This window comes from Arvicanthis niloticus, unplaced genomic scaffold, assembly GCF_011762505.2.
Source record: "Arvicanthis niloticus isolate mArvNil1 unplaced genomic scaffold, mArvNil1.pat.X pat_scaffold_476_arrow_ctg1, whole genome shotgun sequence".
In the NCBI taxonomy this organism is placed as follows: domain Eukaryota; kingdom Metazoa; phylum Chordata; class Mammalia; order Rodentia; family Muridae; genus Arvicanthis; species Arvicanthis niloticus.
Genome location: NW_023046110.1, coordinates 15422 through 30037, shown reverse-complemented (window position 1 = coordinate 30037; position 14616 = coordinate 15422). Strand labels below are relative to the sequence as shown.

At 42.1% G+C, this 14616-nt stretch overlaps 1 protein-coding gene across 1 annotated transcript in view; it reads right to left on the bottom strand.

Annotated features, from left to right (window-relative positions):
- Nucleotides 1–14022, bottom strand: part of LOC143433796 (catenin alpha-3-like) — a gene marked incomplete at both ends in the record, with an annotated part of 42094 nt that extends 28072 nt beyond the window's left edge. The window contains one exon of the mRNA XM_076706377.1: nt 13830–14022. Within this exon, the coding sequence (XP_076562492.1) occupies nt 13830–14022 (193 nt within the window). The remainder of the gene's footprint in view (nt 1–13829) is intronic.
- Between the last annotated feature and the right edge of the window lie 594 nt (nt 14023–14616).

Here is a 14616-nt window from a genome sequence, read left to right as displayed (position 1 = left end):
TCCCAAACCCACATAGTGGAGTTTTCCTCTGGTTTCCACATGTGGAAAGACAGACAGACAGACAGACAGACAGACAGACAGACAGACAGATACATAAACACACACACCACAGACATGCACACATACATGCAAATGTAATTTATATTTTTTAGGATTTTTTTTATTTTTATTTAGGGGCATGTGTGTGTGTGCCTACTTGTGTATGTGCACACCACGTCGTGATTGCAGGTACCCATGGAGTCAGAAGAGGGTACCTAACTCCCTGTAACTACAGTTGCAAGCAGTTGTAAGCAAATGTGGGTACTGGAAACCAAACCTGGGTCTTCTTGGAGAACAGCGAGTTCTCTTAGCCACTGAGCCATCTCTCCAGCTCCAATGTAATTACTAAACAAAAAAAAATTAATCTAAAAATAGAAAGGAGAAAACTGTTCACTTTTTCACAGACACCTGCCCAGAAGTTCTGCGCCTTTCAACAATTAAGCATACCCTGCTAACCTATAGTTATACTAATTCTCAACTGCGCAAAATCTTAGCAGTTGTCCTCATCCCTGGCTCATGTAGTGCAATCTTTTCTCTCTTTTTAGGGTTGTTTCAAGTTTTAGTAGGGGAGTGCTAAGTTCCATTCGACTCCTCCTCTGACCTAGGTAAATATTTGCAACATCCTTTTAGCTGCTGGTGTCGTCTTTGCCAGGAACGTTCAACCAGTGGGCTCCCTTATTCGACTATGTATCTCCACAGACCTCACTCAGATGCAGATATAAAACTACAAAAAAATAAATAAGCATTACAAGATTTAAAGGAGAGCTGAGCCATGGAAATCTGACAGAACAGTGTTGAAAGATGAACTCGAGAAGGGACAGCTACAGCGTGGGACGTGACCTGAGGAGTCGATCTTCAGGAATCTGAGGGAGGCTCTGCCCAGGAACTACCAGAAAGATGGAAGTAATAGATCCAAGCCAAGGAGACAGACTGAATTTCTGTGTGTGAGACTCTGTACTCTCTGTTCCCTGGGAAATTCATTACTTACCTCAGGTCATAAAATGGGGATTATTTTCCCAACATAATTAAGAGATTATCTGAGGAGAAATTAAGGCGCTACCGGATGCCAGAATAAAGATTTTCATGTCTTGAGAGCCTCAGTGCAGTCTTATGGTAAGAAACATGAATAAATCCAAGGGGGAAAAAAGATATTATATAAGAAACATGATGTGTAGCCGGGCAGTGGTGGCGCACGCCTTTAATCCCAATTTTTTAATTGGGAGGCAGAGGCAGGTGGATTTCTGAATTCGAGGACAGCTTGGTCTACAGAGTGAGTTCTAGGACAGCCAGGGCTATACAGAGAAACCCTGTCTCAAGAAAAAAAAAAAAAAAAGGGGGGGGGGGGGGACATGATGTGCCTGATCCAGAGATGCCCTCAGAGTACATGTCAATACCTATGTACTATGTGTATGTGGTACCTATAGAGACCAGAAGGGGGCACCAGATCTCCTACAACTGGAATTAAAGATGGTTGTGAGCTGCCACGTGGGTGCTAGGAACTCAACCTGGATTCTCTGAAAGAGCAGCCGGTGCCTTTAACTACTAAGCTATCACTCCAACCCTAAAGGTAACATAATTTTAAGAGTTGGAAGAGAAAATTCATTTGACCTTAAGCATGGAATCTTTTTCCCTTGATAAGCACAAGGTTGTACTATTGAACTCTTGGAGTTGAAGGCGGTTTTAATATAGCACTTTACCATGTAGCAAATAAGACGTGAGAGTCATGTGTTGTCTTTCAGCTTTTACTATCAACTAGTGAGAAAAAGCAAGTGACTTCATTGCTACTGTATATCACCAGTAAAATGCCGATTGTCTTGGCAAGCTAAGAATATAGTTAGAAGGGAATGATGGAATATGGAAGGGAAGAAGGTGTGGCCAGAGTAGGTTCTGCTGTTCTTGCCATATATAAAACAGTCAGGACACTGCTTAAAAGTGACGGCATATGCAACAGGAATATTTGTGCAGCTAAAAGTAACACATCACGTCACTAAACAATAAAATCAAGATCAGGTGAGATTTCTATCTATTTTAAGTACATATATGAACAAAATCCGTATTTCATAAAAGAGAGTGTGGTAGTTTGAATAGGTTTAGCCCCATAGATTCATGTGTTTGAGTGCTTGACCCAAAGGGAGTGGCACTATTAGAAGGCATGGCCTTGTTGGAGGAAGTGTGTCACTGTGGAGGTGGGCTTTGAGGTCTCATACCTGTGCTCAAGCTATGCCCACCCAGTGTGGAATTCAAGTCTCCTCCTGGATGCCTTTGGATGTAGAACTCTTGGCTTCTCCAGCACCATGTCTGCCTGCAGCCTGCCATGCTTCGTGCCTTGATGATAATGGACTGAACCTCTGAACCTGTAAGCCAGCCCCAATTAAATGTGGTCCTTTATAAGTGTTGCCTTTGTCATGGTGTTTCTTCCCAGCAATAAAACCCTAAGACAGAGTAAATAGGAAATGACCTCTTTGGCTAACCAGTCAAAGGAAAATGTTATTAGCACATATTTAAGGTTATGGAGCAACCTTAAGAAGATACAGAGTGCAGAGGCCTTCCTCTGAGAGTAGGCTGGGGGCGATGAAGTTTTCTTTCGTGATGCTGAAATAAAGTAGCAAGAAGTGCAGGAGTTACTCCTTTCTATCACTGGCTACTCTACAGTGATGATGTGCATATGTTACTCTAAAGTGTTTATTCATCAAAATTAAGTTCAACATCTGACATAATAATCAGTTAGATCTCTCCATTCTGATCATTTTCCTATCCTGTTCTCTCTTATACTCGTGTATTTAAAGATTCTGTGACTTCTTCAACTCACTCATCTCCCACAGTTACTCTCATGGAATGCCCTGGAATTAAGTTCTATTACCTTAATCTTCCAAAGGTGAGGGATCAGAACTTTTGCTTTTTGATGAAATCAGAGTACAATATACATTTAGTTCAGCTAGTATATTAACTTTCCGGAAAAGGGAAAGTCAAAGAATGGGAGGGAGGGAGCTGAGGAGGAAGGGATAGAGAGAGTGAAGGGGAGAGGGAGAAACCTGACATTAGAATTCCTTATCTAACACAGGACTCTCTGTAGTCCATAATGTAATACTCCGGTTTTGTCCTTTCTGCTCTTAAATGTGCTGCCTGACTTTTGGGAGTTCTGAGATATTTATTCCAGGGAATCTGCATGCACTCTAATATGTAAAATGGGAAAGCTGAACCCGTTCTGTCTCAGCCTGATCCTGGGAGAGTGAGAATACAGAAGCTCTGGAATGTTGTCCCTTCCAATTACCCCCAGCCTTGCCGGTTCCTCTTCCCAGGAAAGACTTACAGCTCTTTTTCTGTTCAAATTGCACACACATAAAGTGCCCCTACTAAAGGAATTTTATCTCTGGCTCTGAGTATTATATTTTATTGGGTCTTCCCTTTTCCTCTATTCCCTGTAAACTGACTATGTCCCAGTTTATCACTGCCTGAACATCACCAGCTCCCAACCTTGAAAGCATTGCAGCTCTGAACAGTAAAAGTCTCCTTGGGATATGTAATACATAAAGCTCCCTCCGAAGAAATCAAGACTATTGGGAATTGTCTACCATGTAGTGATTCAGAAGCAAACATCAAAACAGATAAGCAAAGCGATGCTGTCTCTGTTACTGCCTCACAGAGGCGGACCCCTAATAGCAGAATATAGGGATCAGTAAAGCTCGGTAACTTCTAGCCATTGAGACCTCAGTAACTATATTGTCATCCTCAGCTAAATTCAATACAGCATATGATCAAATTTATGAAAGAATCTATAGGATTCAAAACTATATTATACGTAGAAATTATACTTTCAGGTAGAGTAGAGGGTACTGGTATTATCAGCCAATACCGACTATGGCTATGAACTCCAGGTTATCAGAGGCTGCTGTCCTGTCTCTAAAGGAGACAACTCTGGTTCCATACATCTGCCTACTCTCCTCTAGGGTAAGGCATAGCTACTAATTAGCATATCGCCATTCAATAAGGAAACTAATATAATCCCTATATACAATATTAAATACTATTGATTGGCACACTTGCCAATACTTACAAAAAAGTTAAAGTGCCATTGTCGTGGTGTGTGCCTGTGAGTCCCAGTACTCAGAAAACTAAGATAGAAGATCGCCAGAATAAGCTCGTGGGCTGCCTGCACTACATGGCAAGATTCTGGCTCAAAATAAAAATGAATGTTCAACTATTAATCATTAATGCATCGAGCAACAGTTAATGCAGAGACTCATAATTGGCCAAAGTGTAGAGGATAGGAACCTGCAGGACGCTCAGTCCTAAACAGGATATCACCCCATCCAAGGCTCAAAGAATGTTCCGGAAGAAGAGGTAGGAAAAAAATGTAAGAGTTGGGGAAAAGTGTTAAGAAACAGTGTTTTCTTGACATTGGCATAGCCATTGTTCTCACAGATTCACTGGTTAGCTTTAACTGTCAGTGTGACACAGCCTGGAATCACCTGGGAGGAGAGATTCAGTTGGGGAACTGCCTGGATCCTGCCACCCTGTCTATGTCTATGGGTTATGGTAAAGACAATTAGTCAGTATAGGAAAACTCACGCTGAATTTGGGCAGTACCATTTCATTGTGTGAGACAGAAGAAAGCTAGCTGAACAGAAGAAGCAACCAAGGATCCATTCACTTCTCTCAGCTCTTGACTGTGGTTGTGATGTAACCAGCTCCTTCAGTTCCTGAAACCTAGAAACCTAAGTCTCCTCACCTATAGGACAGAGTGACAGTGATGAGCAGGAATTCACAGGATACTGAGGGCTAATATCTCTGTCCACCACAGATACTGACCCTCAAGGGTCCTCAAGGAAATGAGGAGACAGAGCATTCCTGAAACGAATGCTTAGGGGGAAAAAATACAAGAAAATGACAGAGAGAAGTCAGTGAGGAAAGTGAGGGATGAGGTGGAGAACATAACGGGGGATGTCCTAGAGAGAAGGCGGGAAAGTTCCAACATGGTAAACAAACACAGCTAAAGAGTGGAAGAGACTTTAAACTGTGTCTGAATAACTATAGTAAACAATAAATCATCCACACACCACAACAAGGTAAAGGTAAAATGGGATTATTAGTTTAGGAGGAAAACAGGAAGTGGAATTTTTCAGTGAGTACTTGCCAGTCATCAGGTAGAGGCAAGCTAACACATGTAAAGGAAAAAAAACAAAAACAAACAAACAAACAAACAAACAAAAAAACAGTGAAAGAGAAGAGGACGAGCACATGGCAAAAGAATAAGTCTTTCCAGAGAAAAGGAAAGGCTAGGATCCATATTAATTTCCAAGAAATTTTAAAAAGAACTATTTTCTTTGAAACTGAAGAAACGGGAATAGTCAAGGATAGAAATTCTCAAGATTTTATGCCTGGCTGTGCTGGTTAATTTTAACTGTCAATATGATACAACCTAGAATTATCTGGGAAGAGAATCTTGTTCTGGTTTTTTTGTTTTGTTTTGTTTTGTTTTGTTTTGTTTTGTTTTTTGAGACAGGGTTTCTCTGTGTAGCCCTGGCTGTCCTGGAACTCACTCTGTAGACCAGGCTGGCCTTGAACTCAGAAATCCGCCTGCCTCTGCCTCCCAAGTGCTAGGATTAAAGGCGTGTGCCACCACTGCCCGGCTTTGGGAAGAGAATCTTAATGAGGAATTATCTAGAGCAGACTGGCCTATGGATATGTCTGTGAGGAACTGCCTTGGTTGTTGGCTGCTCCAGCCCACTGTGGGTAGCACTATTCCCTAAACGGAGCCCTGGATTATATAAGGCAGGAGAAATCAAGTAATCAGTAATCCATTGCTTATCCTCGCTACCCTGGACTGTGGATGTCCTTCATTAAATTCCTACCTTGACCTCCTCCCCAGAGCAATAGACCATAGCCCAGCATCATAAGCCATATAAGCCCTTTTCTCCCTGTGTTGCTTTTAAATATTTTGCATATTTGTCACCGTAACACGGATGAAACTAGATTACTGTGCTAGTTAAGATAAGAGCAAAGAGTTAATGCGTGCTAACAGACCGATTTGCACGTGGGTGGGTCCTAGAAATGAGAATGTGGGCTGAAATCTCAGCTTGTGAAAGAGTCTGCAATCAAAGTGGGATTCACGCCCTGGCTATGACTCTGCTCTCCTTCTGGGCTAGAGAGAAGGTACCACTCACTCTCCAGCCATTTCCTAGATGTTATGATAGGTCCAAAGGCTATCATATATATTTGAATGCTTAGTCACAGGAGAGTAGAAGGAACTCTGATAGGATTAGAAGGGTTAGGAGGTGTGGCCCTATTGGAGGAAGTGCGTCATTGGGGGTGGGCCTTAAGGTTTCAAAAGCCCATGCCAGGCGCAGTCTCTCTCTCTCTCTCTCTCTCTCTCTCTCTCTCTCTCTCTCTCTCTCTCTCTCTCTCTCTCTCTCTCTCTCTCTCTCTCTCTCTCTCTCTCTCTCTCTCTCTCTCTCTCTCTCTCCTCTCTCTCTCTCTCCCCCCCACCCCCTGCTCAGTAATCATGCCATAGGCTTGACAGCAAGCCCCTTTACCTGCTAAGCCCTTTTGCTAGCCCAGGCTGTGACATTTTGAATAATATGGATTACTTCCCACATGCATCAATCTCCTAATCTCCACCACAAGCCAGGGTCTGCCAGAAATAGCCATGAGCCATGCACCGTGGTGCAATGGATGGGCTGCTACAGGCCAAAGATTATATATATATATATATATATATATATATATATATATATATTTATATTTATATATATTTATATATAATATATTATATATAAATATAATATATATTATATATATTATATATATATAATAATATATTATATATATTATATATATACACACATATATACGTATACATCATATACATACACATACATCATATATATCATATGCATATACATATACATCATATACATATACATATATTTGCTTCTGGGAGGCTCCTCCATATGCATATACATATATATCATATGCATATACATATACATCATATACATATATTTGCTTCTGGGAGGCTCCTCCATGAATGCCCTGGAGCGCAAAGCATTTCTTTTAATGTAAGATGCCACCATCTATATTTAGGAAAGAGGGGGGCCCCTTGATGAATTCAAAAGCTCTCTACTAATCTTAGCAACCCCCAACTGGTTGCGGTGGCTTTGGTGGGTGCCCACAAGTAAAAATAGATGGGAAGGCTGGGTGTCCAATAATGTGCAGATCCTCTCCCATCTCACGCATGCCCACAAAGCCTGTGGTGCCCATGTGCAGCTGCTGCCTCTGGTGAGCACAGCTACCAAGGCCGCTGGACATGAGGCTGCACATTCCAGCTCCAGACAATCCACACTAAAGTATTTGCAGGGGGAGGCAGTCAGTGTTGGAACTCCGCTCTGTCTAAGCTGGCATCCTGGCTTGTGTGGACAGTACACAAGAGACCTGAACCTTACTCTTTCCCTAAATGCCCTTGAAATCTCGGCTTAGTTACTTCCTCTGCATTAAGAAACCAATTCTTTGGGAGACAAAGAATTCTGTGACGACCTCTCTCCCTTGCCCAACACCCCCCAGAAAAGAAACAGTCCAGACAGGAAGCCATTTAATGTGATCAGGATGCTGAAAGTGTAGCTCTTCATAGCCGATGGCTTCTGGTAGGGGTGCAGGTGGGGAAGGTCTCAGCTTTTTTTAAGGGGATGCCTGTTTGACCATGCTCCAGTGAGTATATGGACAATACAAACTGGACTTTATCTCTCTCTCTCTCTCTCTCTCTCTCTCTCTCTCTCTCTCTCTCTCTCTTTCTCTCTGTGTGTGTCTGTCTCTTTTTCTCTGTGTGAGTGTCTGTCTCTCTCTGTTTCTCTCTGTCTGTCTGTCTGTCTGTCTGTCTCTCTCTCTCTCTCTCTCTCTCTCCCTCCTTCCTTTTTTTATTCTTCTTTTGTTTCGGGGAAGGTCGTAAGGGTTAGGAGTAGACCTGGAAGGACTCTGAAGTGAAGGTGATTGGGGGTGCATTTTGTGAACTTTCCAAATGATCAATAAAATTATGTTAAAAACCAAAAAGAAAGAAGTCGATTCTTTTATATTTACTTTATTTCACCAGTAAAAATATACTATTGTTGCAATAAGTAAGTTAACATTTGCATAAGAAAACTATCTCATCCTAGTTAGTACTACTTTGGGATGTTTATAGGTTAAAGGATGCATCCTTTATGAATTAAAAAAACAAGTCCGCTTGCTTGTTTACTGACCATTTCCCCACTAAAATACATCAGCTTGGGGACAGAGTTTTGTCTAGTTCACCTGTGTGAGCCCAGGTTATTGAGCGAATCTTTGCTCATGAAAAGGTTTTAATACATGTCTCAAAGGGACCTGTGTACATAAATCTCTGGTAAAGACAGACTATGCATTTATTCTATCAGTTAGAGGCCAGCACATCTGTGCTCATGTGGGGGAGATGCATCTTTCTCCCACTTAACAGACTAAAATGGAATCATTTAGAAATTCCCTGTTACCCTTTCTGCCTGCTTTCCCAGACCTTTGAATATCTACTCACAGCTTTTTTTTTTTTTTTTTTTTTTGGTTTTTCAAGACAGGGTTTCTCTGTGTAGCCCTGGCTGTCCTGGAACTCACTCTGTAGACCAGGCTGGCCTCAAACTCAGAAACCTGCCTGTCTCTGCCTCCCACGTGCTGGGATTAAAGGCGTGCGCCACCACTGCCCGGCTATTCTCACACTTTTTATTAGACATCATTAGAGATGTCTACACGTCTACTGCTCCAGGTAGACTCCAAGTACCTAAGTTATATCTTCTCTATTTTCATATTCCCAGGGCCCAAAACACCACCAGTGTTTAAGAAAAGTGGGTAAGCAGTTGCTCACAGCACATGTCTGCAAATGAACAGGGAGCTGGCATACAGAAGTCTATTTGATAGGTAGCCCTCCTCTCCCTAACCACGCCCATCACTGTCCTACCTCTCCCTAAACACGCCCATCACTCCCCTCCTACAAGCCTTCTCTCTTATAGTAAACCCATAAGGATTTACTTCTGCAATGCCGAATAACTATTAGAACACCAAAGACTGTGGACAGGTTGGAATGTGGCAGGTCCAATACTTTAAGATCCACCTTAGCTATCTTTAGCCCATTATTATCCATCCCTTCCCATCTCTCTCTGACCTAATGTCCTTCTGGCTGTCTGGTGAATCTTTTTGAAATGTATTAACTTAGAAGACCCTACTCTCAGCTAACCAAAGAGCTCAGAGAGCAAATCTTTCCCTACTTTGCTTTAAAGCATGCCTGGTGTCTCTACCAGTGTATTTGAAAAACGTGCCTTGATTTACGACTTTATTCTGTTCCTATAAAAAAAAAAAAAAAAAAAAAAAAAAAAAAAAAAAAAAAAAAAAAAAAAACCTCACCAAACTGTTACCACATGGGGACGTAGAATTTGGAGCGAGTTAAGTGAGTTGCTGGGCAATGGTATCTGTTAACGATAAGCATATGTGTACTTCATGACTCATTCCTGGGTAAAACACAAGTGTTTCTATTTGTGAAGCAAAAACAGTGTACATGTTTGCATATACCAATAATGTCCATTAAAACTAAGAGCTAAACAACTCAAATGTCCATCAGCAATAGACTGGGTAAGTAAATTACTTTCTGTTCATCAGTATGTGTGTATGTGCCACATGGATGTAGTACCAACAGAGGACAGAAGAGGGCGCAAATTCCCTAGGATGTGAGTCTAGTGTGGGAAATTTTACTGAGGTCACAATAGTGTGTGTACAACTATGAACATGTGTTATTATTCAGCAAACCACTAAGTAGCATTAATGTGTGTGTGTGGCTAAGAAGCAAGGTCTGCAGAGTGTAGGGAGGTACTTGCTATTCAAAGAGAGTATACACACTACAGGTAAGGCATGCCATTCTTAGATAATATCTATGTAGTTTTGCAATTGATCTAAAACTATTTGAATGGAATTTCACATTTAATTTTTTGCTTGTGTCCAGGTATACTAGTACTTGGTGAACTGCAAAGTCACAAGTCCCTGTTAGCAGCCTGTCCAGCATGGGCCCCCTTGCTGGATCTGCAGCCTGACCAGCACTGGGCCCCCTTACTGGATCTGCAGCCTGACCAGCACTGGGCCCCCTTGCTGGATCTCTGCCCTCTGTCCACGTTCCACCTCTCCTTTTATTATCTACTCCTTTGTACTACCCACATCTCACCTTCTGCAGGCACATTCCTTAGGGAACACAAATGTTCGAATTTTTTATCACTTTCGGCTCATATAAGTAAAGCCACTAAAGGCGGCAAAACAGAGAAGGGCAGCATCTCATAAGAAGGCTGAAATTACTCTAAGTCTCTGTTGGAGTTTTATAAACTGCTCTCAGAGGTCTTCTTGAAAATAAGTCAATAACTACATCAATAAAACCACCCTCCACTTCCCATCCTTCTGCCACCTGCCCAGATACCTCACGTTGATTGGTGGCTTTTCACTAGATCTTCACATGCCACTAGACAAAGGCTCATTAATAAAAGAGGACAGAGAATATTTAAAATATGTTTCTAGTGTCACACAAAGTCAATTAGGTCAGAATGCATTCTTGCTTTGTTTCTGCTCCACCGCTGAGCTAACATTCCTTCCAAGCTTGGGGCACAGTGTTCTCAGTGTGGCTCTCTGCTCTCCGAACAGTAAGCATTCCTCGGATTCCAAGAACATGCACTATCTCCACGCTTTCCTCCCACGCTACAGTGGGAGTGGCTGCCTTCCACTGTCGAAGGGATTAGAGCAAGACACTTTAACAAGTGGATCTGTTGTACGCACCACACAGGACGTGTGTGTCTGTCTGTCTGTCTGTCTGTCTGTCTGTGTGTCTGTGTCTCTGTGTGTGTATATGTATGTATGTGTCTATGTGTGTGTGTGTATGTGTATGTGTTGTATGTGTATGTGTGTTTATGTGTATGTGTGTGTATTGTATTGTATGTATGTTGTATGTGTGTATATGTGTGTATGTGTGCATGTGTGTGGATGTGTGTGTATGTCTGTATTATATTTATGTGTATGTATTGTATGTGGTTGTATGTTGTATGTGTGCATGCGTGTGCATGTGTATATGTTTGTGTGCATGCATGTGTGTGTATGTGTGTGTGTTTCAGGTGAGAATGGAAAATCAGGAATAAATTACTGCATGAGTCTAGAACCAAGACTTCTCCAAGAATTTCTTATTTTACTGATAGATGGACGGATAAAGAAAGCAAATCTATATGTCTGTGATTAGTCTTTGTTTTTAAAAGAAGCCATTTGCCACAACCTAAAAATGGAGGACATTATGCTAAGTCAAGTGGGCCAGCCTCAGAAAGAGCTCCAGAGAGATGGCTCAGCAGGTGAAAATGGGTTGTCCTACCAACCTGGACCTGAGTTAAGATCCCAGTTCCCACTGTGGAAGATGAGAACAGAGCCCCAAAAGTTGTCCTCTGAGTTTCACACACATGCCTTGTGCACACACACACATACACACTTCTACACACACTCACATTCCACATGCACATATGATAATAATTAATAAAGATAATAATTTTCAAAAGAAAAATGAGAACATCACAAATATAGTGATTACCAGGACATGGTGAAAAGGTGAGGGAAGAGAGGAGACAGGGGTCAAAGGGCACCCAGTGTCAGAAGGGAGGCTTACAGCACTGGAGCTCGAATGACAGTGCTGTGTACCATCACAGGAAGAAATCTTCCCAAACAAGTGCATGTTTTGCTGTTCTGTCATCAAAGGGTGGGGGGTAAAACCGTGAGACAAGAGCCATATCCACGCACTCCACCAGAAACCATTTGGCAATGTGGATCCCATAACACCATGCTGTGGACCTTGAATCTATGCAACAGAATTGTCTTTAAGAGGTATAAAAGCAAAAATTACAAAATTAAACATAATCTCCTGAAACATATATTTGGCCTAAAGTTGACGGTGGACAGTATGTTTATGTTGGTTAGGAAATGCTGTCACATATACAGACAGACAAACAGACAGACACAAAGACAGAGAGAGAAAGAGAGAGAGAAAGAGAGAGGCAGACAGAGAAATAGAGACAGACAGAGACAAAGAGGGGTATTCATGAGATAGCTCAGACTGGCTAAGAATTTGCCATCCTTCAACCCCAGACTCCTAAGTTCTGAATGCCTGGTTCTTTCTGATTTGCTTAAAGTTGTACTAGAGTTTAGGAAGAAAAATGTTTGAACATCTTAGACATTTTTTTATGAAGCCGAACAAGAAAAGTCAACTTTGTTTGCACTCCCCAAACAGCTGCGGCAAGGTGATAAACATAAAACCATCAAATAGTTCTTTTAAAGGTAGCTTGCAGGGCTGGGAGATGGTTCTGTGGATACAGTGGTTTCTGAGCAAGCATGGGGACCTGAGTTTAGATCCCTAGTACCCACATCAAATATAAAAGAAAATGTGCTGGGTGTGGCCATGCATATCTATAACCCTAGCTCTGGAAGGTTGAGACAGGCAATCTCATGGGCTTGGTGGTAGCTAGGTAGCCAGCCAAAAGTGTGAGATTTCTGTGAGGTCCAGATTCACTGAGAGACCCTGTCGAGAGATAGATAGATAGATAGATAGATAGATAGATAGATAGATAGATATGAATGGAGAGAGAGACAGACAGATAGATAAATAGGTAGATAGATAGATAGATATAGATGAATGGAGAGAGAGACAGACAGATAGATAAATAGGTAGATAGATGAGAGATGGATACATAGAGATAGATAGATATAGATAGATAGATACAGAGATACAGAGATAGATGGAAGGAGAGATAGACAGATTGATAGATGGAGAGATAGATGAGTAGACAGAGAGAGATAGACAGACAGACAGACAGACAGACAGACAGACAGACAGACAGATTGATAGATGGAGAGATAGATGAGTGGACAGAGAGAGAGATAGACAGACAGATTGTTAGAGAGATAGGTGAATGGACAGAGAAAGAGAGACAGACAGATGGATTGATGAAGAGAGAGATAGATGATAGATAGATGGATGGATGGATGGATGGATGGATAGATAGATGGATGGAGAGATAGTAAGGAAGGACAGAAAAGTGACAAGAAGATACCTCAGCCTCAACCCCTGGCCTCCGAGTTTGCCTGCATAGGCAAGAGCGACTGAACAAATGTAGCCCCCATTGGCACAAAATAAACGTTTTAAATCTTTTTTTAAATATCCTGCAGCTGTGACTTGTGTTCTTCAGGGGTAAAACTTGACTGTTATGTTATCGTAGTAAAAATATCAAAAGGCAGAATGTATGCTTTTATTATGTAATATGAGCAAGGCACAGCATGGATTATGAGTGGTTTAGACAAGGCCTTACCAAGAAAAAAAAAAAATCGGTAAACCTACGCTTCCAAACACTGAAAAGTAAAAACTATATTTCTGAGGCCATCAGAGAGGAAGTATCTCCTAACTGCTTACAAAGAACTTTATAATTCATCACGCATGGGCAGAGGCATCGTCCACTTCATTAAGCCTCTCCTCGTTCAGTAGGGAGAGCTGTAGTATGGTCCAGAGGTGAGGGACTGTATACAGAGACTCGATAACCAGAGAAGAGCCCGGACAGGTTCTCTGCCTTGGAGCTGCCCAGTGAGCCACCCTGCCTCCCGCAGCTCGCTCGCTCTTCACAGCTGTGTGCAAGACTCATAAACCCAAGGCCACAAAGCAGAAACACTCACAGATCTACTGCAATAACCAGCACCCTGAGGATAAGCAGTTTGCTCCTGACCCGGGGCTAGATACTCACTCTCTTTTCGAACTTCCTGGAGTGCAGCTGCGAGCTCTTCCTGTAAAACTGTGGCTTCCTTAGCGATCGTCTCCCCCTTGTCTAACAAATTCCAAGTTGCTTCCTCCACAGAAGCTAGGAGAACTCTGGCTCTCTTTGAACGTCCTTTCTTCCTGTTGGAAGGATTCTGCGGACAATTCACCAGGGTAGTAACCTAAAAATTGGAAGGAAAAAAAAAAAAAAAAAAAAAACACATAAGGGACTTATTAAACATCTTGTAAGGAGAAACCCAGTCTTGACATATAATAGCCCAGAAGAGACAGAATCATGTCTCAGTAACAAGACTCATTCCAGAGACCATTGTTATGTCCCCAGGAATCAAGTCATTCTGTCAAGGGCAAGCCACTGAAATCCCAACAGAAGACTGGAAGGGAGAGTCATTGTTATTAAATCTCATCAAGTTTTACTACTGGACGAAGGCCTGAGAGGACCATGGGTGAGTCACATACTTAGTGTGGAAAAAAATATATAAATGCTTAATAAAGAATCGAAAAATGGGGGGAGTGGCAAGTACACTGCTGGTGTGGCCCGGTGGCCCGGTGGTTAGGGTGTTTGACTGGCATACGTGAGGCCCTAAGTTCGAGCCCTACTACAGCTCTACCAGGAGTGGGGGTGACATACACCTGTTACACTAGCGCTTAGAGGGTGGAGGTAGGAAGATACCAGGAGATAGCAGTGGTAAAATAAGATGTTCAAGGCCATTGTCCATGATAGAGGCTCAGAGTTCATCATACAAGAAGGGGTAGAG